The sequence below is a fragment of the Styela clava genome, chromosome 4 (assembly GCF_964204865.1).
Source record: "Styela clava chromosome 4, kaStyClav1.hap1.2, whole genome shotgun sequence".
Classification (NCBI taxonomy): domain Eukaryota; kingdom Metazoa; phylum Chordata; class Ascidiacea; order Stolidobranchia; family Styelidae; genus Styela; species Styela clava.
Genome location: NC_135253.1, coordinates 21,385,616 through 21,411,533, shown reverse-complemented (window position 1 = coordinate 21,411,533; position 25,918 = coordinate 21,385,616). Strand labels below are relative to the sequence as shown.

Genomic DNA, 25,918 nt, shown 5'->3' with positions numbered 1-25,918 from the left:
TTCAAAACTTACTAGAAATATATTTTACCCCTCAGGTTCAAGCTCCAAGCCCACCATCTACTCTAAGAAGCAATGGGTATGCAATATCGAACCAGAGAGATTCCAATGCCTGCCAAAAAATATCTTGCTTATCAAATAGTCTTGTTTGGATTGAAGGTCAATAAGCTGTGATAAAAATGAAACTGAAGCCATGAACTTTTACAAATAGTTTAAAAAGCACAATTGCATATTATTCTCATCGAATTTATTGAAAATAATTGTAATAGGAAATCAGCTATTATGACATAAAAGTCCAATGTAAGTAAACCATAACCATATCACTAGGAAATTTCAGGCCCAGACTGAAGAAATGCAACAGAATATGTTTTCAGTCAAAAATTACCATTTATTATATTATTACATTTACAGAAAGAGAGCAATGCCCAAATATATGGAAATGAAGTCCTTTGAGGTAAAATTCTTGGTAGGATCATGAAACCAAAAATTTCAACTTGTAGCTCTCTAGCAGCATTAGGTGCTCAAACTATGAAATTGATTGGAACACTAGTTGCTTAAAAAAAATATTTTTTTCCACAACTACAATGTAGGCAAGTTATATGAACACTTTTTGTCCAATTATCAAAAGTTATATAGGCCTGGTCTGAAGAAAAAACTCAAAATGACAGATTTACTGCAGTTGAACGAAAGCAATGAGAACAGTTAAGATAAACAAATTTGGTATTTTTTTGATTTCTATCAAATGTCAAAAGCTTCAAATTCCCAAATGAAAATAGTATCTATCCACATAAACAAATCACAGAGTAACATGAGTGAGTGATATGGTTAATTACTTTATTCACAAATTTTTGTTAGATATGGAGAGTATTTGAGCCCATATAGATTACTTTTCTCAGGCAACATTTTAACAAAACTTGAAAACGTTCATGTCATCTTGAAACTACAAGCAGAGAAGACACCACACATTTTTAGGGGTACACCTAATATATTATGTGTTGTCGCTTGTTTGACTTCGTCAGGAGTTGTTGTGTACTGACTTCTAATGCAATGCAAGCCAAGATTTTTTCCCTTTATTCTAGGTTGAAAGCAACTTATTGATATGTAGATGATTATGTATGTTGCTAACCATGGTCTTAGCCAAAAGAGCGTTCATCTAATCTGGCCCCTCACACATTTGACTTCAGTTTTTCAAACTTCGGGTCAACGTAAATTTTCTGCCCAGGTATTCACAGACAAACGTCTGCAAAACAATATTATGATTCCCACTAGCAGTGCTGACTGAACGCCAGTAGGAATTAATTCAGTGATTGACTACTGTATCAGGACCTCTAACCAACACTGTCTGCTAGTGATAAAGGGTTCATCGATTTTTCATTACTTATATAATATATAATAGGATGTCCATAAAACCTTGAAAATTTTTTAAAATTGCAAAAAGAATTTTATGGGTACCATATATTGTTCACCCCACAGATGTATCAAATGAAGTAAAAATACTTGACTAATTACTGATAAAAAACAACAAACTTAGTTAAGATATATTGAGAACTCACTTCATAACAAAATTGAAATTGTAAAGGGAACTTATGGACACCCTATATTTTCTCCCTCAGTTTCAAGCTTCATGCCCACCATCTACCCTAAGGAGAAATGGGTAGGCAATACCAAACCAGAAAGATTCCACTGCCAGCATAAAATATCTCGCTTATCAGAGAGTCTTGATTGGATTGAGGGCCAAAAAGCTGTGGTAAAAATGAATCAGAAGCCATGAACTTTCTAATAATGAAAAAAGCACAATCGCATATTATCCTGATCTAATTTATTGAAATCATTATAATAAGAAATCTTCTACCATAAATTAAAAACTAAATAAACAAACAATCCCAAGAAATTTCTAGGCAAAAAAAGAAATATTGCTTGCTATTCGTTACTACTGTTTCCATTGTAAACAAATATCAAGAGGTGAATGATCCTATGTTTGATGTGGATTCAAGTTACAGATTTGCCACAGTGATTGGACTAAATGAAATATGCATAGCATTATTAAATCAATTTAAAATATTAGGGTATTTCCATGAATGATAGCCTGCAATACAAAAACGTATACAAGTTTTACGATAGTCATCAATCAGCAAAAATATAGAATAATTGTAAAATCAATGTTAATATAGATGAAATATTCCCAATATAATGCTATTTTGAGACAAGCATACCTAAGAATATGAGAATTTTACTGATGAAACAGAGACAAAATATATGTTCAGCCTGTTTTATAAAGCTGCAACCCTATCTTGATTGGGCCATGAAATTGCAGAAATATATAAATAAATTGAAATAAGTTCTGTCTAGGAGCTAATGAACAAAATATGCATATGTTACAAAATCCATCTAACACGATTATAAGAAATTATTTGTATATAATACAGAAAAGCCTACATCGATGTGTGAGTGATCAAGGTGATTATAATATATAATAACATAATAAATAATTTAATAGTTTTTAGATAGAAATAAAATTTCCAATGCAATGCTAGCAGAGCAAGAAAAATAAAAAACTCATACTGATAGATTATAACCTAATTACCATAAAAATAACATAATATCTTCAATAGTATCTCATATTCTTGGGTTAGGGTTAGGGCTACATACATTTCCAAAATAAACAAGGAGAAAGGACCTACAGTTCAATTTACTATTTTCTAGTACTATTCGCATTAATTTCTAGCTAATTATTTATTATATACAAAACAAATAATGGTATTAATGAAGCCTATTTAAGTGGATGGATAATTTGGTATTTATCTTTTATAATCTCTGCCATTCTAGCTTTCAAACTTGAAGCTGCAAGCAGAAAAGTTATGGCATTCTTCTATTTTCTTCTTGGCATTGGCTGCCTGTGAAAGAACTTTCATTGTCATCCATTGGTTGCAAATCTTATCATAAGCATACAAAGTAATCTCCGACGAAGTTTTACTTAAAACAATCAATTTTCCGTCAGCAACGAACAAGCTTGTATTCTCTGGTGCTGAACCTGGGACCATGCTTACATTGTGCCATTTAGAATCTTGTTGACTGAACCGTCTCAAACTATTTGAACCAAATGTTACAGCATATATATCGTCCATGAAAGAAGAGACACCTAATTTGAAATTGATTGATTCCTCACCTAAACCTCCATATATGCTGCACCATTCTGTTCCATTTTCCTTCAGCACCCTAGCTTTCTGCTCTCCTTGAAATGCATATATATCATTACCAAGAATTGCCACATCACCATCACACACAGGAAATTTCATGTTCCATCTGTCATTTAAAGTGTTATAACAGCATGAAGCAACTTTAGAAATAAAGTAAATCATATTTTTAACCCCCGCAACTTTTGAGTTTGGTGGAATACATCGAACTTCAGTTTTTCTTATCCATTTGTTGTGGGTGCCAAGATAATAAATGCCCATGGAGTTGAATAGGCATAATTTCCCATTGAATGAAAATAATCTTGACCCTGTGGCTGTTGGGATGGTTGGTATTTCAAGAGTTGACTTACTTTCATCAAGACGAAATGCCTGTATTAGACCATTTTCAAACATAACGGCGATGCATTCAGTTGGGGTATTGAGGTTCTGTTTAGTATTGAGCAAACCATCCATCAGTATCATCATGCATTCTGGTGAATCTTTTACCAATGGCTCTTGTCTCACTGTATCCCGAATAAATTGTTTGGGTAACTGGCTGAAATCCACATTTTTAAGCATCTCAGGAGCCAAGACAATTCGATCAGAATCATATTTTAGCCATTTGATTATTGCATTCCATCTCAATTCTTCTGAAGCTAAACACTGAACATTCCAAGCACCAAGAATCAAAAAAACTTCTTTTTCCGCCAAATTAACAAAACCGTCTTGAATCAGAACTTGTTCATATTGATCAATCAAGAATTTATCAATAACATTTTGAGCCCCTCTTGTAATATGTTTGTTTTCATTTGCGAATTGCTTCACAATGAAGCAGTTCTTGATGTCCAAGTTTTTTTTGAGCTCACTCGTGCTTGAAAAAATTCTTTGGATGAAAAGATTTAATCGTTCTGGTGAATTTTTAATTAGAGAATCATTTGCAATACTCTGAAGTAGATTCGCTGATGGAAATTGAACCAGCTTAATGAGTTTTATCAACTCATCCATGTATTCACTTCTTTCACTTTCATTGTAATCCATCCATGATTTCAAAGCTTTCCAGGCAGATTCGTCATCTTTTGCAAAATTTGAAACAAAACTAATTAGATCATCCAATGATTTCAACGCAAATTTTTCTGTTCCAATGACATCATTGAAATTATTTCTTATGCAAAGCTCAACCTTTTTTCGAAGATGATCACACGAATATATTTCCAGTACAGCAGCAATATCAAGACAATTTTTTGATTTCAAATTTTGTTCAATTTTTGTAAAACATTTTTCTGTCAGTTTCTCTAATTGCATTAAACTTGCAGCGTGCAAGATATCCCCTGCTGTATTGACTGTAATATTAGCATTGCCAGAATACATATATTCTATGCATTCTTTCACAGCCTCAGCCTTGACATCTTCCATATAAACAGCACTTTCTTGTCGCTCCTTTGTATCATGCTTCAACATGGCTCGAAAATACTCTGAACAGGCGGCCAAAACTGCACGATGAACCACAAAAGATTCATCCCCAACATTGATAGTGAAATCACGAAAAATATCTTGGTCTTTGAGATTACGCAAAGATGTCAAGACTAAATCTGCATGGCTCGGCTCACTAACTCGGACTGAAACTTTCCCAAACGAAAATCCAGATGAAGACGCTTGTGAGGTACTTCCAAAACCTCCAAAAGTAGATGGCTGTGTAGCACTCTCAAACCCACTTCCCGTAGTAGCTGGACGTGAAGAACTCCCAAACAAACTTCCAGTACCAAATGGCTGTGAAGAACTACCAAATGCACTTCTCATTGTAGATGGTTGTGGAATATTCCCAAACAAACTTCCCGTAGTAGATGGCTGCGAGGAACCCCCAAACGAAAATCCTCCAGTAACTCCAGACCTAGAAGACTGATCTTGTTGTTTAGAAGACTTTTTTCCAAACATCACTTATTTCTTGTAGGATAAAATTTGCAAACAGTTGTGAAGCTTTTTCAGTGTATGTGTCTTTCTCTCTCTATATATGAGACATTAAAATTAGCACATACATAATCAGACATTTAGAAGTGAAAAAAGTGTCACTGGAAATGCAACTTAGTTATTTTATGAGAATAATTCACCAGTGAATGTTATGGGGGCATTTAGGACCTGATGTCATACCAGTACTGTGTAGCGTACTATCAGTCTATGTATTAATTTTCTCAGTTTGAAATACCTTTTTATATAATCTAAAATTCATCTCTATCTGTGCTATTTTAATCTTATTTACTAACTATCGATCTGAAACTTAATACAACCAAACACTCCAATAAAACCAACAGAACAGAAAAGGCAAAATGAAGTCAACAAACACAAGGCATCACAATGCAAGAAACCATAGACACAACCGAAAACTGGAGACAAACCCTGGTATCAAGAACAACCTCAAAATTCGTCAGAAAATTCAAAATCCAGCCCACCACAACCACCAAATAATCATTAGCAAGGTGGGTAAAAACAACTCTTTTTTTGCCAAATATTATTCCATATCCAATGTGGAAATTTTTATATTATAATTGGAAAACAAACGCATGTTTTGCATTATGAGACGCCACTGTTTCAGGTTTGTCATTTCATTCCAATGTTGCCACAATCAAGCAAAGTTGAGTTGTGGGCGTGAGGTTTCAATCAACGGTCCTTAAACCTGCGAGCAAGTCGCTGTGGAGCTGCACTAGTTAGTAGGGAGTTCCCCGTAACAACGACGTGGTTTCTATGCCAACGGGTATCATCCATACCATGGAAAATGGTTCAATACCAAGATTATATTGATTTGAACATTTTTGTAAGTATATATTCCTAATTTATTTTTTCTGCGTGTAGTTGCAATCAAAGCATAATGTAATAGAAATGTTTTCTGTCGATTAATTATCATTTATTTTATTACTACATCTACAGGATGGAAGCAATGCCAAAATACATGGACATGAAGCTCTTTATGGTAAAATTCTTAGTAGGATCATAAGACCAAAAATTCCAACTTGAAGCTCTCTAGCAGCCTGGTGGTGCTCGAAAGGTGCTCAAAATATGAAAATGATTAGACCTTTAGTTGCTTAGAAAATGAGTTTTTTCACAACACAACTACGTAGCAATATGAACACACAAAATTACTTTATTTCTAAATTTCATTAGATATGGATATAGTATAACATTAACTAGTACCAAAGACAAGTTAGCCGTTGAGGTTTGGGTAACCGCTGATCTATTACGCCTTCTGCCATTATCAAGATTATTCTCATATCTGACATGAGCTAGTAACCAGATGAGAATCCGTGGTATACCATATAATTAATGCTTATCGGCTTTCCCCTCTCCTGGGATTTCCGGTCCTATACCAATGCAACTTGACTGAGCCATCTAAATTTTGAGTCATTGAATGACATATTTTTGATCGCAGAAACTTTAGTCTTTGCACTTTTTGTTCCAGTTTCGGGTTTCAATTTCAAATTCAATATTCTCAAACTTCAAGTACAAAATGTTAACTTGGAAATGTTATGATAGAATTCAGTCCTGCAACGGCTGCGAATATAGTAGTTGTGTACTGACTGCATTGCAAGCCAAGATTTTTTCCTTTTATTCTAGGTTGAAAGCAATTTATTGATATGTAGATGTTTATGTAAGTTGCTAACCATGAGAGCGTTCATCTAATCTAGCCCCTCACACATTTGACTTCAGTTTTTCAAACTTCGGGTCAACGTAAATTTTCTGCCCAGGTATTCACAGACAAACGTCTGCAAAACAATATTATGATTCCCACTAGCAGTGCTGACTGAACGCCAGTAAAAATTATTTCAGTGATTGACTACTGTATCAGGACCTCTAACCAACACTGTCTGCTAGTGATAAAGGGTTCATCGATTTTTCATTACTTATATAATATATAAAAGAGTGTCCATAAAACCTTGAAAATTTTTGAAATTGCAAAAGAATTTTATGGGTACCATATATTGTTCACCCCACAGATGTATCAAATGAAGTAAAAATACTTGACTAATTACTGATAAAAAACAACAAACCTAGTTAAGATATATTGAGAACTCACTTCATAACAAAATTGAAATTGTAAAGGAAATTTATGGACACCCTATATTTTCTCCCTCAGTTTCAAGCTTCATGCCCACCATCTACCCTAAGGAGAAATGGGTAGGCAATACCGAACCAGAAAGATTCCACTGCCAGCATAAAATATCTCGCTTATCAGTGAGTCTTGATTGGATTGAGGGCCAAAAAGCTGTGGTAAAAATGAATCTGAAGCCATGAACTTTCTAATAATGAAAAAAGCACAATCGCATATTATCCTGATCTAATTTATTGAAATCATTATAATAAGAAATCTTCTACCATAAATTAAAATCTAAATAAACAATCAATCCCAAGAAATTTCTAGGCAAAAAATGAAATATTGCTTGCTATTCATTACTACTGTTTTCCATTGTAAACAAATATCAAGAGGTGAATGATCCTATGTTTGATGTGGATTCAAGTTACAGATTTGCCACAGTGATTGGACTAAACGAAATATGCATAGCATTATTAAATCAATATAAAATATTAGGGTATTTCCATGAATAATAGCCTGCAATGCAAAAACGTATACAAGTTTTACGATAGTCGTCAATCAGCAAAAATATAGAATAATTGTAAAATCAATGTTAATATTGATGAAATATTCCCAATATAATGCTATTTTGAGGCAAGCATACCTAAGAATATGAGAATTTTACTGATGAAACAGAGACAAAATATATGTTCGACCTGTTTTATAAAGCTGCAACCCTATCTTGATTGGGCCATGAAATTGCAGAAATATATAAATAAATTAAAATAAGTTCTGTCTAGGAGCTAATGAACAAAATATGCATATGTTACAAAATCCATCTAACACGATAAGAAATTATTTGTATATAATACAGAAAAGCCTACATCGATGTGTGAGTGATCAAGGTGATTATAATATATAATAACATAATAAATAATTTAATAGTTTTTAGATAGAAATAAAATTTGCAATGCTAGCAGAGCAAGAAAAATCAACAACTCATACTGATAGATTATAACCTAATTACCATAAAAATAACATAATCTCTTCAATACTATCTCATATTCTTGGGTCAACGGCTACATACATTAGACATATCCGAAGTAAACAAGGAGAAAGGACCTACAGTTCAATTTACTATTTCCTAGTACTATCCGCATTAATTTCTAGTTAATTATTTATTATATACAAAACAAATAATGGTATTAATGAAGCCTATTTAAGTGGATGAATAATTTGGTATTTATTTTTTCTTCTCTGCCATTCTAGCTTTCAAACTTGAAGCTGCAAGCAGAAAAATTATGGCATTCTGGTATTTTCTTCTGGACAGTTGTTGCCTGTGGAAGGACTTTCAATGTCATCCATTGGTTGCAAATCTTATCATAAGCATACAAAGTAGCCTGTGACGAAGTTTTACTTAAAACAATCAATTTCCCATCAGCAACGAACAAGCATGCTTTCTCTGGTGCTGAACCTGGAACCATGCTTACATCATGCCATTCAGAATCTTGTTGACTGAACCGTCTCAAACACTTCGAACCAAATTTTGCAGCATATATATCGCCCATGAAAGAAGAGACACTTAATTCCAGACTGACTTTTTCCTCCTCTTCATCATCATCATCATCATCATCATCATCGTCATCATCATATAACTCATCATCATCAGAAGTGTTATGTATCCTCCTCCTATATATGCTATGCCATTCTGTTCCATTTTCATTCAGCACCCTAGTCTCCTGCTCTCCTTGAATTGCATATATATCATTACCAAGAGTTGCCACATCACCATCACACACAGGAAAATCCATGTTCCATATGTCATTTAAAGTGTTATAACAGCATGAAGCATCTTTAGAAATGAAGTAAATCATATTTTTGAACACAGCAACTTTTGAGTGCGGTGGAACACCTTGTACTACTGTTTTTCTTATCCATTTGTTGTTGGTACCAAGATAATAAATGCCTGTGGTATTAAATAAGCACAATTTTCCATTAAATGAAAATATTCTTGACCCTGTGCCTGTGGGTATGGTTGGAATTTCAAGACTTGACTTATTTTCATCAAGACGAAATGAATGTATTAGACCATTTTCTGACAAAGCAGCAATGCATTCAGTTTGGGTGTTGTAGTTCTGTTTGGTACTGAGCAAACCATCCATTAGTATGGTCATGCATTCTGGTGAATTTTTAACCAATGGCTCTTGCCTCACTGTATCCTGGATAAATTGTTTGGGTAACTGGCTGAAATCCACATTCTTCATCATCTCAGGAGCCAAGACAATTCGATCAGAATTATACTTCAGCCAGTTGATAATTGCATTCCATCTCAATTCTTCTGAAGCTAAACACTGAATGTTCCGAGCTCCAATAATCATTAAAACATCTTTTTCCACTAAATTAACGAATTCGTCTTGTGTCAGAACTTGTTCATATTGATCAATCAAGAATTTGTCAATAATATTTTGAGCCTCTCTTGTAATATATTTATATTCATTGGCGAGTTGCCTTACTATGAAGCAGTTCTTGATGTTCAAGTTTTTTTCGAGCTCACTTGTGCTTGAAAAAATTCTTGTGAGGAAAAGATCTAATCGTTCTGGTGAATCTGCTGTAACCAGAGAATCATTTGCAAAACTCTGAAGTAGATTCGCTGATGGAAATTGAACCAGCTTAATGAGTTTCATCAACTCATCCATGTATTGACTTCTTTCACTTTCATTGTATTTGATCCATGATTTCAAAGCTTTCCAGGCAGCTTCGTCATTATTTGCAAAATTTGAAACAAAACTAAGTAGATTATCCAATGATTTCAAGGCAAATTCTTCTGTTTCAATGACGTCATAAAAATTATTTCTGATGCAAAGATCAACCTTTTTTCGAAGATTATCACACGAGTATATCTCAAGTACACCAGAAATTTTAAAACAATTTTCTGAATTTAAACTATCTTCAATTTTTTTGAAACATTTTTCTGTCAGTTTCTCTAGTTGCATTAAACTTGCAGCATGCAAGATATCCCCTGCTGTATCGACTGTAATATCAGCATTGCCAGAATACATATAATCTATGCATTCTTTTACAGCCTCAGCTTTGACATCCTCCATATAAACAGCACTTTCTTGACGCTCCTTTGTATCATGCTTGAACATAGATCGAAAATACTCTGAACATGCAGCCAAAACCGCACGATGAACAATAAAAGATTCATCCCCAACATTGATGGTGAAATCACGAACAATATCTTGGTCTTTGAGATCACACAGAGATGACAGGACTAGATCTCCATGACTTGGCTCACTAGCTCGGACAGCTATACCACTGAAAGGCAACTCCAATCCAGTTGACTGAGTTGAAGTGTCAGTAGTAAGTGGCCTTGAAGAACATTCCCCTAATGAACTTGCTGTAGTACGTGGCCTTGAAGAACTTTCCCCCAATGACCTTGCTGTAGTAGATGGCCCTGAAGAAATACCCAACGGACTTGGAGAAGATGATGGCTGTGAAGAACTTCCAAACCCACCTCCAGTAGAAGGTTTCTGTGTATAACTCCCAAATGAAGATCCTTCAAACCCACCTACAGTAGAAGATTTCTGTGTAGATAAAGAACTTCCTAATCCACATTCAGTAAAAGACGACTGTGAAGAACTCTTAAACGAAAATCCAGTAGCAGATGGCTGTGAGGAAATCCCAAATTGTGAAACCCCAAACGAAAATCCTCCTCTAGATCCAGACCTAGAAGACTGATCTTGTTGTTTCGCAGGCTTTCCAAAACTGAATGCCATCACTTATTACCTTTAGGAAAAATTTGCAAACAGTTGTGCAGCGTTTACAGTGTTAGTGTCTCTCTATTTATAAGACATTTAAAATAGCAAATAATATAATAACACATCTAGAAAAAAAGTATTGTTGGAAACATAACCGAGTTATTTAGTGAGATAACTAGTTAATCTACTGGAGGCATTTGCGTACTTATGAAATAATTTTAATTCCAGCCATAGCATTAAATTGTTTGCTATTTGTCAACCTGAATACCTTTACCTCAACTTTGAAATATTTATTCTTAAAAACAAATCATGAGATTGATAAAACATATTATCTTGCTTTCCTACTTCTTGATGTAAATATTTTCAAAACGTTGTATTCAAGTATAATGAGAGTCCCAAAAAAAAAAAAAAAATATTACATCTATGAAGTATCACAATTATGCAGAATATCAGTCTGTCTATATTAGAATTTACAGCATGCTGCTCAAACCAAATCCAGGCCTTAAATGACAACCCTACTTCAAATACGAAAGCTTTACTACAAAAAGTCAATTCATCAACTCATCAGCCTTACCTCAAATGTTGACTAGATTTTTTTAAGACCAATTTTGAATCTTTTTTTACTTTTTTTTTTGGCGTCACCTGAGACATAAACCTCACTGACAACAAAATGAGCTGACGTCCTAGTCTTTTTAAAAAGTTACTGAAATGGAAATCTCTTTATTTATTACTTTCTCATGTTTCATTATAACATTTGTTCGCATTTTAAAAATTAGTGATAAAGATGGCTTTAATCATGGATCAGCTGAAGTTAAATTTTATAAAGATTCATTTTTCACCACCGAATTCAATATATTTTAAATATTATTTTCAAAATTCATTCAACTGATGAATTGCTTGATATCGCATTGCTTACTATTATAATGACAATAAAAGAACAAAAACTCTTAGTGCAGGCTTAATTTGAAACTAAAGGGGTAATAGTAATGCAACAACATGTTATTCAGATAAATGACACTATTCAAGTACACAGATCTTGAACACACGACCACTTGAAACTTTATTGAATTGAGCAAAACACTAAACAATTTTTTTATGACAAAGCTGACCAAAACCGCACCTTTCAGGTACAGGCCTCAAAAATACAATGTCCCACTCATACTATACCTGTTACTGTATGAAATAACTCATATGAATGAATATCTAACCTTCTTCCAAAATATTATATCCACGCAAACTCAGAACATACTTTGAATCACATTTAATATGCTCACTCCAACCTTCTGTCAAAGTATTATATTTGTCACAAGCTGGAACATAGCATGAATCCAATTCACTCGCTAACTTTGCTTTTGTAACTTTTCTCATATGGCTTTTTGGGAACTAACAGTTTATATGCAATGCGTATGATTGATGCAAGTATTTTTACAAAGTACGGAAGTCCCACTAGAAACTGACCTACATCAAATCGTTGAATTATCACAATTAGGAAAATTATTTGTTATATTTCTAGCCCTTTTTTTTTCAATCAAATTCCAATGCCAAACAGAATTTCGTATTGAATTTTTAGCATTAAATCATTATAAATTAAAAACAATTTTAATAAAAGGAAAATTTGCAAATTATTGTTTCTTGTACAGACTTTTTATTTCTATAATTTTAATCACATATACAATGAAATTTGGCAAAAAACAAATATAACATGAAAATTTAAAGAATACAAAAATGCAACAGAAATCAGAAATAAACTAAAATTCTGCTTCTTGAATCTCCCATACGTTTGTTGCCATCAAACAAATCTACCTGTTAATTTATGGAATTATTGAATTATGGAACTCTTATCAGCTATAAGACGTCGTCAATCATTCTTACATCATAGAAACCTAATATTTATAATAGCAATCTACTGCAACATTTTCCCCGATTTCAGTTTGGCCGTGGATATAGGAGGAAGTACTTTTTTTATTCAAGTTGGTGATTCATGTGTCTTCTGTGATTGTTGATTCATACTTGGACCAAACATAATAATCATGGTTTATCTTTTGCCTTACTTGAAATAGTGTGTATTTTATAGTTCCTGTGGCTGCACTTATAGTGTGTGTGAAATAAATATCAGCCAATGCTCCATACTCTAACATTAATTCTTTTACATTGGTTAATCAAAAGCCTGCAATTTATTCTAAATAAATAAATCTGAATAATTTTATTTTCATATTCCTTATTACTGTATTTGTCATTTCGAAAAACAGATATTTTAAACTAATTTAAATCAAATCTCCAATTCCTATTCATCAGCCTTAATGGCTACATCATTTCTGTCCATCATACTGGTATTTGAGCCACATATTCGTTATAACAAAATGTTAGCTGGAATTGCTAGCTACGGTAATTTTTTGAAGAAACTTTAATATGCTAGTTAAGTGTTGTGGGAATCAACATACCATTGGAAACGGTGCGTCATCAGGAGCCTTAACTGACTGGCTATTAATTAGTAATGTGTGATTTCACCAGCATTCAGCATGAAGATCCGCTGGCCATCAAACTGCATTAAAAATACCCAAATCCTATAATTAATCACTGTATAAAATTATTTGATAAATACATGATAGAATTTCCATAATTATCCTGTGGGAGAAGAAAGCCTATAATATAACTTACCGTAATCATACATGTCAAGTATGAGAATAGTTGTTTAGATACATGGATTGATGGTAGGAGTGGCCGTAACCCACCAACTGTCATGTAACTTGGCGGACTCAGGGATGGCCAATTCGAATTAGGTATTCGAATGTATTCGAATATCTCGTCATTCGAATATCGGAATTCACGTTCATAAGAATATCGGATATTTGTGTGACGTCACACATTTTCCACGCCGCTTTCAAGACGTTTCCGTTGAATGAAAACATTCTCGATAGAAACTTGCGCGTGATTGTTTTCATCACTCATCAGCGTAACGTGTTATTTAGGCCCGTAAACGCCTTTACGATTGTGTTATTTTCTCTAAAACGAAAATTTTCCACAAATTTGTTCCACGATAACGATAACATTTATTTTATTTTTGTAGGCGCACGGAATTGTGAATCTGGTAAATACGTTCATCGGCGGCGAGTTTCTAAAGACAACGCAACTTTTTGATTGAAAAGCGGCAATTTAAAATACTGAAAATAAAACCGTAAACAATATAAGTTTTATTGAGGCCCGCAAAAATTTAAAAAACGATTTTCTAGGCAGTGAAAATTGCAAAATTTCGTGGGCCTCTGGCACACATTATGTTTGGTCGGCGTTTAGAAACATATCGTCACTAATTGAGGGCGGGATTTGCCTGATTATCCATTACCTCAAATTGCCGTCGAATATTTTCGTGTTAACACGATACAAGGTTTGAAACGCGACTTTTTCCCGGGTTGTGAGGATGTATATAATATAATCAATCTAAAGTATATCCAATCAATTTTATTGTGATGAAATAAATTTTACTCTGAGATATTACAGCATATTTATGGATTTTTCGAACGGGTTTATCTAAAAATAATCAGAGTGGCAGCATTTCGATCGAGCGAAGTCACTGTTAACAAGTATATCTAAATATTTGCCGAATCCGCAAAATACGGATCAAAACAATATTTAATCGGGCAGTTCACCTCGCGTTTTCATTTTTATGACCGCGGATTGCAATGGTATATAATAAGACTGGTGAGGATTTTATTTTGTCGACGCAACCGCAGGTTAAATTGAAGACAATTAAATTAATAAAGCAAGACATTTTAAATATGCCCGTGTCGGTCACGAATTCATCACTTTGCACAACAGAAAAATATATATCCGTTGTTATATTATTTGTTGTGAAAGTCGACTCTTTTAACAGGTGGCATAATCGAGGCGATGAATATGAATTTTTAATTTACTGCTAAATTTTATATGTATATTCATTGTATGAAATGAATTATACTCTACACTTAACAGGATTTTATATAATTATTTAAGATTTTTCTTACGGCGATAACGAGTTGGCAAGATTGCAAAAACACGTATTAAAATTAAATACATCAGGCAGTTTATCTCGTAATTTTAGGTCACAGATCGCCGTGGACCGAATAGTATTGTTTCGCTATTACGTTGGACACATTAAATTAATATATAAAGATATTTTAGAATCTCGTAGTTGTCATGGATTGAATATTTTACGTAACAGGATGATCATTATACGCTGAAAAGACGGCTCTTTTAACGAGCGCGTTACAGGCGGCAATGGAAATTTCCGATTTCGAAAATCCTGGCTGCGCGGCTGGCAGTGGTGGTCATCTATTCTCTACTAATTTATTTCTAATTCCAAACACAGCAATATGTTACACATAATAACAATATGTTTCACAAAAATTAATATACAAATATACTTAAATATTAGAATTTTTAAAGGCATAATGGATTTTTGATTGTTGTTGCCTGTATTACAAATAAATTTTATTACTCTCAGAAAATATACACAATTATCTGAATACATGTAGTATTTTTGTCAATAGACTTGACTATTATCGTAATATCATGGTACCACTGATAAAAAGCGTCAGTCAACTTCTTGGCTATCTTTTCATATGGTCATTCGTACAAATGAATAATTTTAATGAACTGACTGTGTCACAAGTTGCTATTATTTTTTATCGATAGCTATAAACTTTGTGTACATATACTGTTGGTTCGTGGCTTTATTCTGATATTTCTATTGAAGCTTATTTCTTAATTTACTGGGTTTTAATCAACTAAAACAAAAATGTGTTATTTTCGATTTTAGAATGTATTCGGAATTCCAGATTCGAAAACATTATTTTAGAATGTATTCGGAATAGTTTAGTATTCGGAAATGGCCATCCCTGTTGGCGGTGCATAATTATTTTCGATGGGATATCATGTCTCTGGGATTCGGTTATCAATTGTTTCCTGGCAATCAGGTGGCAGGGCCTGCTTTACTGGAATATTGTATCATCAACATTTATCTTTGGAATTAATATAGTTCCCAATGATTGTTCAATAAGACTATTCGCCAGAAAAAATATATCAATGACCTCATTCAAATAAATTTTAGCTTATTAGCATATTTTATTTGCTTTTGTTTAGCACTACTTCAAAGTCTGATCCCATAAATCAGATAATATTTATTTGATATACATATATATAAGATTGTCACTCTAAACAATGCTCTCATCAAGCAGCCACTGCAAGATGAAAAGCTTTTATATTTTGGGAACATTGCGCATATCCAGACAGACATCCGGTTTGGCATTGCCTGCCCAAATTCTGAAATTATCGAATCCCTGAACTGGTGATACCGACGGATTTGAAAACAATATTTTAACCATGACAGCATAGTAAGTCCAATGCTTTAATCACAATGACATGGTGGAACAACTTTAGTTCCTGTAATATTTAGTATATCATATTTGCAAGGCACATCCGCCAATTTCACTCGAACCAAGCATACTTTGTTTTCTCGGAGGATTCAATCCGGCGATCAGTAGCAATTTATGAATATTTTCATGTTCAAACTTAGTTCATGATTAGGAAGTGAAAATGCCCTTGTCGCTGATTGTCCAAACTAACCATTACCCAAGCACATCAAGTTAAACTATAAAACATGATAAAAGGAACAATTCAAATTAATCCAGTTTGCGAAGGAATTCATAAGAAAAATATCACCCATGAAATACCTACTAAGATGGAGAATTAAGTCATGATGGGTTTTCCACTCAAGCAAGTTTGGGTTGTGGACGTGAGGTTTCAATCAACGGTCCCTAGCATGCGAGCAAGTTGCTGTGAAACTGTACTTGTTAGTAGGGTGCAGCTTTAGATGCTCAAAATATGAAATTGGTTGGAACAATAGTTCATAGAAAATAAATTTTTCCACAACTACAACAATGTACACAAGTCATATGAAAACTTTGTATCCAATTATCAAAAGTTATATAGGCCTGGTCTGAAGAAACTCTAAATTACAGATTTACTGCAGTTGAACTAAATTCATTGACTTCACTCGAATTACCAGTAATCAAACACTTGAAGTTAACCCATGTGACTTGACATCGACTAACCAACAGTGAAACTTGACTCAATAATTGATTGAGGATATTATCTACTTCTCATCCAACATTTTCTACTAGTGCTAGATTCTAGTAGTAATCATTTTTCTTCAGATAAAAAGTTTCAATACTCTGAATTATCTGTTGAAACTCTGTGTCCGTTTAATCACTATTGTTTGTTAACAATTCGTTATTTATTTAAATTCCTTTTGTCCATTCATGACATATGGCTTCAAAGAAATATATTATGAAGTCACAACTGAGTGAGCTCTCGACAATTTTGTTCGGCACGCGAAAGAATTTTGTCATTAAATTTAGTCAATTTTGGCAATCCAGACAGAAAAGGTTGCCCACCCCTGTAATAGGGTGTCCATAAAATCTTAAAATTTTTTAAAATTGCAAAGGGAATTTATCGGTACCCCATATTGTTTTGGCCCTCACAGATGTATTAAATGAAGTAAAAATATTTAAACAATTACTGATTAAAAAACAACAAACCTGGTTAAGATATATTGAGAACTGACTTCATAACAAAATTGAAATTGTAAAGGGAATTTATGGACACCCTATATTTTCTCCCTCAGGTTCAAGCTTCATGCCCACCATCTACTCAAAAAAAAATTGGCACGCAATACCGAACACGTGAGATTCCAATGCCTAAAAAATATCTCGCTCATCCGAGAGCCTTGTTTAGCTTGAAAGTCAGAAAGAGCTGTGATAAAGTTGAATCTGAAGCCATGAACTCTCTAATGAATAATGCAAAAAGTGCAATTGCAGGCGCGGCGGTGTGGCTCAACGGGCTAAGCGTTAGGAACACGCTCGCCACCGCACCTCTAATTACTCTGCGTGGGTTCGCAGGTTCGAATCCCATGCAGGGATGGTTATGTGCGAGAGGATTGCTGGACTCCTCGCCGTTGTTGGGTGGTTCACGTAACCGCTGGTCGGTTACGGCTTCCTCCACCACCAAGTCCATGCTTCCGAAAACAAACTTTATAACTAATCCCATACCCGACTTGGAATGGTAACCGGACGAGAGGCCGTGGTTCGCCATATGGATAAGCCGTCTTATCGACTTTCCTCTCCCCCGGGATAAATATGTAAATCCTATCCTATTCATATTATTGGTCTCTAATTTATTGAAAACCATTGTAATAAGATATCTGCTACTATAAAATTAAAAACTAAATGGACAATCAATCACTAAGAAATTTCAGTTCTAGGCAAAAAAGTGTAATAGACAGTCTACAGTTTTCCATTACACACAGATATCAAAATTTAAATGATTCTATGTTTGATGGGAATTCAAGTTTTGCCACGGTGATTGGACTAAATGAAATATGCATAGCATTATGAAATCAATATAATACGTTATAGTATTTCCATGAATAATAGTCTAATACAAAAACATATAACGTACAAGTTTTACGATTAGTGGTCAATCAGCAATAAAGATATAAAATAATTATGAAATTTATGATAACCAATATAATGGTATTTGGGGCAAAACAGACATTAAGAATTCTGGAATCTTTAAAATAAAAAAGAGAGCAAATAGATATATTCAATCTGTTCATGAACCTGCCCAGAAGATGTAGAAATATAAGGATAAATTCTGCCTGGAAGTGAACGAACAAAATATGCATATGTTACAAAATCTATATAATACGATTATAAGAAACAATTTAGGTAGATATAATACAGCAAAGCCTACATCGATATGTAAGTTCACAATTTGAATACAATATCACATAAAGTATACCATCCATAATGTATAAAATGCAATGCTACTTTGGGATCAAACAGTCATGTAGCAAACTGAAGAATTCAAAAATAGGAAATTCGAGAAGAGATTCAAGAGATGGCTGGGCAGGCCCTGCAATAAAAAGATTTAACTGCTGAACCATTTAAATAGGCATTGTGGCATTTAAAAAATTGAGCCAAATGCGGTGCAAAAAAAATCAAGGACTCATACTGATAGATTTTAACCATTAATTTTATGAGAATAACACAATCTCTTCAATATTTATCATGACAGGACTGTTCAAAAACCATTCATTTTTGAGGGTCTCAAAAATACTGTGATTCAGTCGTGTGCGGAGGCTGGCCTCAATCCAACCCCATGCATCTGGAATAATTACCTGGTAAACTATTTTCATATCTGAACTGGGTATTACCCCTACCACTATGTTTCTGATCCGTTTTGTTTGGTCGTCAAGCTCAATTTTTCCCTGTTTATCTCGCTGACTAACAATCGCTATATTTTGAAAATTATGATAGGATAGGATTTACATATTTATCCCGGGGAGAGAAGAGTCGATATGACGGCTTAATCATATGGCGAACCACGGACTCTCGTCCGGTCACCAGTCCAAGTCGGGTATGGAATTAGTTAGCCAGGTATTTGTTTTCGGAAGCATGGACTTGATGGTAGAGGAAGCCGTAACCAAGCAGCGGTTACGTGAACCACCTTACAGCGGCTAGGAGTCCAGCAATCCTCTCGCACATGATCAGTCCCGCATGGGATTCGAACCTGCGATCCCACGAAGGGTAATCAGAGATGCGGTGGAGAACGTATTCCCAACGCTTAGCACGATGCGCCACACCGCCGAGCCGTTGATAACCAACAATTTGGAAGAAAACAGATTGAGTGGTGGGACAATGTCAGGATAATCCCAGGATTGATATCATTTAAAGCTGTGGCGAACCGTATAATCAAGTCGTCTCATCATCTTTCTCCTTCTCTGTGATAAATAAAATAAATCCTATGACGTACATTATTCGCCATCAATCATTTCTACCTTCATAATCAGGAAATACTATCCGTCTTAACACTATCAGCTGTAACGTGTCAATTACTTTACGTCATAGAAACCTAATCCGCATATTAATAATCGACTGCAGTATTTACAGGTTTTAGATTGTCCAATGATACAGTAAAAAGTGGTTTGTTTATCTAGGTTTGGTGATTCATGTAGCTTCTGTGGATGTTGATTCATACTTGGACCAAATATAATAGTCACGGTTTATCTTCTGCCATACTTGAAATAGTGTATCTTCCATATTCCTGTTGTTGCGCATAAAATGTGTGTTAAGTAAATATCAGTTAATGTTCAATACTCTGAAATTCTTTTTTAATTTATCACAAAGTCAACAGATACCAAAGTATCACAACATAAATGGGGCATTCATACCACTGCTTTTACATTGTTTAATTTTAAGTCTGCAATCTAAATAAATCTTCAAATCGTTGCATTTTTGTATATCTTCTGTTTGTCATTTTAGAATACAGATATTTTTGCAAGCACTAAGATTAAGTTAAATTTTCAGTTCTTACAATTCATTTTTGCTGACTACATCATACTAATATTTGAGCCACATTTTGGTTGAACGAAAAAGCTTTAAAGTTAGCTGGAATGGCTAGCTAATTTAGCTGGCAATAGTAGGTTGTGCAAACCTTTCATATAAAACTCTGGGTATGTATGACCATTTTCGACTAAAACGTTCTCGTTCGACTCTCGTTCTCTAGTTAACCCATTCGAAACACCAAAAGTAAAATCCCTTAGCTGTGTAGACCAGTGATTTTTAACCTTTTTGGTGGAGCGACACCAGACACCACCTCCCTTCAAAATTGCAAAGGGAGTTCATTGATACCATATATTGTTTTGGCCCTCACAGATGTATTAAATGAAGTAAAAATACTTGAACCATCACTGATTAAAAAACAACAAACCTGGTTAAGATATATTGAGAACTGACTTCATTTTAAAACTGAAATTGTAAAGGGATTTCATGAACACCCTGTATTATTCAGGTCATAGGGGTTTTTAACAGCCAGTCGAATAAATGACAGTTGGTTGAACCATATTATGATTCTCAAGGAGGTTGTTAAGTATAAAATCAGCCGTAAGTAGTATAGTAGACATCGCTGATGTAGAAATGAAGATATACCCAGTGAATTGCACGATCATTCTTGCGTAGTTGGCACCTCATCTTCACACCTCTGCTTACCCTGCACAGGTGCGCATCCCATGAAGATGAGTAATTATTTGCATGAGGATTGATTGATTCCTCGCCATTGTAGTTCAGGTTCAGGTGAAGGCTGATCGATTACGCCTTCCTCTCCTATCAAGTCCATGCATCTTTAACAAATCACTAGCTAATCGCATACCTGACATGGGCTATTAAGTTTTCAATTCAGACTCTTCAAAATTTGTGTTGAAAAATTCAAGTTGTAAATGTTCAGCCTGGCAAGGGCTGCAAATACAGTAAATGTGTATTGACTTCTAATGCAATGCAAGCCAAGATATTTTTTCCCTATTCTGGGTTGAAAGCAATTTATTAATATGTAGATGTTTATGTATGTTGCATGGTCTTAGCCAAAAGAGCGTTCATCTAATCTGGCCCCTCACACATTTGACTTCAGTTATTAAAACTTCGGGTCAACAAAAATTTTGACCAACAAACCAATTTTGACCAGGAATTCACAACGAACGTCTGCAAAACAATATTATGATTTCCATTAGAAGAGTTGAAAGGCTCAGTTCATTGAACTGTCTTAGAGTCACCATTAATCAAAGACTTGAAGTGAATCCTTTTCATAGACTAACTAGCAGTCACTTAGTGACTGACTCATGGGTTTTAGGACCTATTTTAGCCAGCCTACATTTTCTAATAGTGCCCATTTAAAGCCAGTGAGACTTAACTCAGTGCTTGACTATTGATTTAAAGCAAGGCTCTCAAACTCAATTTATTTAAGGGCCACTGAGGCAGAGGCAGGGTGGGTCTGGGCCGCCTCAGATTTAATGAAAGCTTAGTTTAAAAATTCAATTTTCTTAATTTTTTTTTAAAGAAAAGAAGTTAAAAACATAAATGAACAAATTAAACCTAAATAAAAAATAACTGAAGATATTAAGAATTAGTGATTGTGTCCTATAACCTATATTAAATGTAAGAAATATTAATCACGCAAACTGAGCTGAGTGACACACTATGGCGGGGGCCACAAACTATCTTCTTGCGGGCCGCAAGTTTAAGAATCCTGGTTTAAAGACTCCTAACAAACACTGTCTGCTGTTGATACCGGGTTCTTCGATTTTACCTACGGTTATTTTCTCATTACCTATATATTAAGGTGTCAATAAAGTCTTCGAATTTTTCAAAATTGCGAAAGGAATTTATCGGTACCCTATATTGTTTTGGACCTCACAGATGAAAAAAAAACCTAAACTATTACTGATTGAAAAACAACAAACCTGGTTAAGATATAATGAGAACTGACTTCATAACAAAATTGAAAATGTAATAATAAAATCTCAGAATTTTTCAATATTGCGAAGTGAATTTATGGACACCCTATATTTTCTTCCTTATGTTCAAGCTTCATGCCCACCATCTATCTACTCTATAACGAAATGTGCAAGCAATGCTGACCCAGAGAGATTCCTCTGCCTGAAAATATCTCGCTTATCAGAGAGTCTTGATTGGATTGATTATCAAAAAGCTCTTATAAATATTAATCTGAAGCCATGAATTCTCAAATAAATAATACAAAAAACACAATTCCATATTATTGGTATCTAATTTATTGAAAATCATTCTAATAAGAAATCATCTATCGTACTATAAAATTAAAACCTAAATAGGCAATCAATCTCTAAGAAATTTCAGTTCTAGGCAAAAAATGAAATAGTGCATTCTATTCATTACTACAGTTTTCCATTACATACAGATATCAAATGTTAAATGATCCTATGTTTGATGGGAAATCAAGTTTTGCCACAGTGATTGGACTAAATGAGAAATGCACAGCATTATGAAATCAATATAATATGTTATAGTATTTTCATGAATAATAGTCTAATACAAAAACGTATACAAGTTTTACGATTAGTGGTCAATCAGCAATAATGATATAAAATAATTTATGATAACCAATATAATGGTATTTTGGGGCAAAACAGACATTAGGAAATCGAAAATTAAAAAAAAAGAAAAAGAGCAAATAGATATATCCAATCTTTGCATGAAGCTGCAATCCTAGCTTGTCCCAAAATTGTAGAGATATATAAAGAAATTGGAAAAATTGTGTCCAGAAGCTAATGAACAAAATATGCATATGTTACAAAATCTATATAATACGATTATAAGAAACAATTTGGACTTAATACAGAAAATCTTTGAAAATAAAATAATAATACGATCTTTGCATGAAGCTGCAATCCTAGCTTGCCCCGAAAAGCCTACATCGATATGTAAGTGCCCAATTTGATTACAATATTACATAAAGTATACCATCCATAATGTATAAGCTTGTGGACAGAAATAAAATGCAATGCTACTTTAGGATCAAACAGTCGTGTAGCAAACTAAAGAATTCAAAAATGGGAAATTTCAGGAGAAAATCAGGAGATGGCTGGGCAGGGCCTGCAATTAAAAGATTTAACTTGCTGAGCCATTTAAATAAGCATTGTGGCGTTTAAAAAATTGGGCCAAACGCAGAGAAAGAGAAATCAAATACTTATACCGATAGATGTTTGTTTGTTTGACAACTCACAGCATTCAGAACATTTTAGTAATTTTCCTCACTTTAGATTATTATTCATTTATGCTCAGGATAATATGACCGACTGCAACCGTACAGCTAAATCTTAATACAAAATTCACCCAGATAGCCAGGGAGTATTTATACTGACATGCAGTCTCACATTGTAATTGCTCTGAGATTGAGTATGGATGTTGGAATGTTTTGGTATATCCAGTGATATGAAATAAGATGGTTACCCGCCTTTTCTTGCCATGAAAATCATTCATGAAGATAAATAGTGAAGCAGTGACAAATCGCTAACATACATGGAACCTCTTGGTCACTCCAACATTCAGACATTGATACCCAGAAAAATCTTAATCGTATTACAATCAGGGTTGGGTTTGAGAACACTTAACCAATTAACCTACTGGAGTCATTTGAGATCTAATACAATACTGTTGATTCCAGTCATAGTACTAAATTATTTACTTTCAAACAAAATAGATATTTTTACTTCAACCCTAAAATTTTAACCGTTAAAAACTAATCAAGAGATTGATAAAACAGATTATACAATATTCCTAGTCCTTGATGAAAATATTTTTACAGCGTTGTACTTAGTATAATACCGCAAGAAAAATTTACCAAGTATCAAATCTATGAAGTATTAAAATTAATAAGAATATAAGTCTGTCAATATTGGAATCTACAACATGCTGCCTAAACCTATTCCAGACCTTATATGACAATCCTACTTCAAATATAAAAGTGTTCCACTACAAAGAGTCAATTATTTAACCGCCAGCACATTGCCCAGCTCGAATCTCTTTTGTTAACCAGTTTTTCAAATAATAAATCATAACAAAACATATGCGGTGTCATTTATATTATATAAACATTATTATCCATTCATATTGATACTTTTGGCACCATCTGAAACATAAACATCACTGATAACAAAGGGAGCTGGAGTCCTAGTATCTTTACAAAGTCATTGAAGCAAATATTCCTTTATTTATTACTTTCTGACGTTTGTTCCATTAAGGCATTTGTTTTTTGAGTTAGGAATTAGTGATAAAGATGGGTTCGATCATCGATCAGATGCCATTAAATTATACAAAGGTTCATTTTTTCACCAGTGTCTGAATTTAACATAGGTATTTCAAATACTATTTTCAGAATTTATTCAATAGATGAATTGCATTCTATTATATTGACATTGAAAAAGACAAAAACTCTAATTTCAGACTTGAATGTAGTTTAAGTTGACATAATAATATTGCAATAATATATTATTTAAAGAAGAGGCATTTTTCAGGTACAAGAATTTTGTTTTGCTCACTATTATATTGACACTTGAAAGGAAAAAAAACTCTTATTGCAGGCTTCATTTGAAACCAAACTGGCGAAATTGTAATGCAAAATCATTTTATTCAGACAAATGACACAATTCAAGTACCAAGGTCTTGACCACTGAGAGTTTCATTGAAATAAGCAAAAGACAAATTGAAAATTTGTTTAGGTACAACAAACCACACTATCATTTTAATACTTAACAGGGTGTCCATAAAGTCCTTTCACAATTTCATTTTTGTTATGAAATCAGTTCTCATTATATCTTAACCAGGTTTGTTGTATTTTCATCAGTAATTGTTCAAGTATTTTTACTTCCCTTAATACATCTGTGATAGCCAAAACAATATTTGATATGAATGAATTCTTTGCAATAAAAAAAATTTAAGACTTTATGGACACCATATATAATTTTTCAATGAAATTTATTTAGGTGCACTGCACTCTTTATCATGACCAAAGCCATACCTTTTAGGGTGACTCAAAAATACAAATACAATATGGAATAACTCCATATGAATATCTAACCCTATTTCAAAATATTGTATCAACGCAAGCTCAGAAATACCCTGAATCCCATTTTTATATGCTTACTCTAATCTTCTGCCAAAGTATTATATTTATCCCAAGCCGGAACATGGCATTAATCACAATTCACAAGCTCACTTTAATCATTTGCCTAAAATATATATTTACACCAACTCAGAGCAATGCAACGAAAATCAGAAAAATACCAATATTTGCCTTTGGAAATTTTCATAGAGCTAGTTTAGAGTAAAGTGGGACACCACATTTTTAAGACACCACAATTTACATTTCATTTCATAATCGAACAGAATAATTTTTCCAAATTAACATTCAAATTATTCTAAAATTATTAAGGAAAATTACAAACAAAAGTGATATTTCAAATCTACAATAACAAGAAGTATGGATGGGTCTCAGATGGGTTTTTGGGAACTAACACATCTTGT

General features: G+C 33.7%; 2 protein-coding genes across 2 annotated transcripts; both read right to left on the bottom strand.

The window, feature by feature from the left end:
- Positions 1-195: 195 nt before the first annotated feature.
- On the bottom strand, positions 196-6,246 carry LOC144422158 (uncharacterized). The gene has a single exon (XM_078112033.1). It carries the CDS (start codon positions 5,100-5,102, stop codon positions 2,820-2,822), a length of 2,283 nt encoding a protein of 760 aa, XP_077968159.1. The 5' UTR covers positions 5,103-6,246; the 3' UTR covers positions 196-2,819.
- A 1,238-nt stretch (positions 6,247-7,484) lies between these two features.
- On the bottom strand, positions 7,485-11,405 carry LOC120327012 (uncharacterized). The gene has a single exon (XM_039393387.2). It carries the CDS (start codon positions 11,007-11,009, stop codon positions 8,496-8,498), a length of 2,514 nt encoding a protein of 837 aa, XP_039249321.2. The 5' UTR covers positions 11,010-11,405; the 3' UTR covers positions 7,485-8,495.
- Positions 11,406-25,918: the final 14,513 nt, after the last annotated feature.